The sequence below is a fragment of the Verticillium alfalfae genome, genomic scaffold (assembly GCF_000150825.1).
Source record: "Verticillium alfalfae VaMs.102 supercont1.1 genomic scaffold, whole genome shotgun sequence".
In the NCBI taxonomy this organism is placed as follows: domain Eukaryota; kingdom Fungi; phylum Ascomycota; class Sordariomycetes; order Glomerellales; family Plectosphaerellaceae; genus Verticillium; species Verticillium alfalfae.
The window spans coordinates 2816634-2817235 of NW_003315038.1; the positions used below are offsets into that span (position 1 = coordinate 2816634).

At 63.1% G+C, this 602-nt stretch overlaps 1 protein-coding gene across 1 annotated transcript in view; it reads left to right on the forward strand.

The window, feature by feature from the left end:
• The window catches only part of VDBG_00857 (conserved hypothetical protein), a gene marked incomplete at both ends in the record, with an annotated part of 1464 nt that overhangs the window by 550 nt on the left and 312 nt on the right, over positions 1-602 (forward strand). Inside the window, one exon of the mRNA XM_003009128.1 lies at positions 235-573. Coding sequence (XP_003009174.1) covers positions 235-573 — 339 coding nt within the window. The remainder of the gene's footprint in view (positions 1-234; positions 574-602) is intronic.

A 602-nucleotide genomic window follows, 5' to 3' on the forward strand; every position in this document is an offset into this window, starting at 1 on the left:
TCTGACGACGTTTTACATCACCTATATTGCCTTTGAGTGGATGTCCATACTCTGGCGCCACCTGCCGGCCCACGCCTACATTGCCGCCATTGTCTTTTCCTGGGGCCTCATCGCATCCCTTCAAGGCCGTCGCCCGTCTCGTACCCCCATGCTCATTTGCGTTGCGCGCCCTCCTCGGGCATCGGTGAGGCCGCGTTCACTGGCATTCCATACTACCTTTCCTTTTTCTTCAAGCGGAAGGAGCTTGCCCTTCGCACAGCCATCTTCCTGTCCGCCGCGCCCCTGGCCACCGCATTTGCCTCGTCTCTCGCCTTTCTCATTGTGTCTCTCGCAAAGAACGGGCCCATCGCCCCGTGGCGCCTCCTTTTCCTCCTCGAGGGCTTCCCCTCGGTGCTCATCGCCCCCATCGCCTGGCGTCTGATTCCCGACTCGCCGCAGACAGCAACCTACCTCACCCCGCGCCAGCGAAAAGTCGCCCGCCTGCGCCTGCGCAACGAGGAGACGCCGCCCTCGCCATCCTCGGCCGCCGACGCCGCCTCAACGTCCCCGCAGACTTCTTCGACACCTGTCCCAGTACGCCGCCATCCTCAAAGACCCGCGTG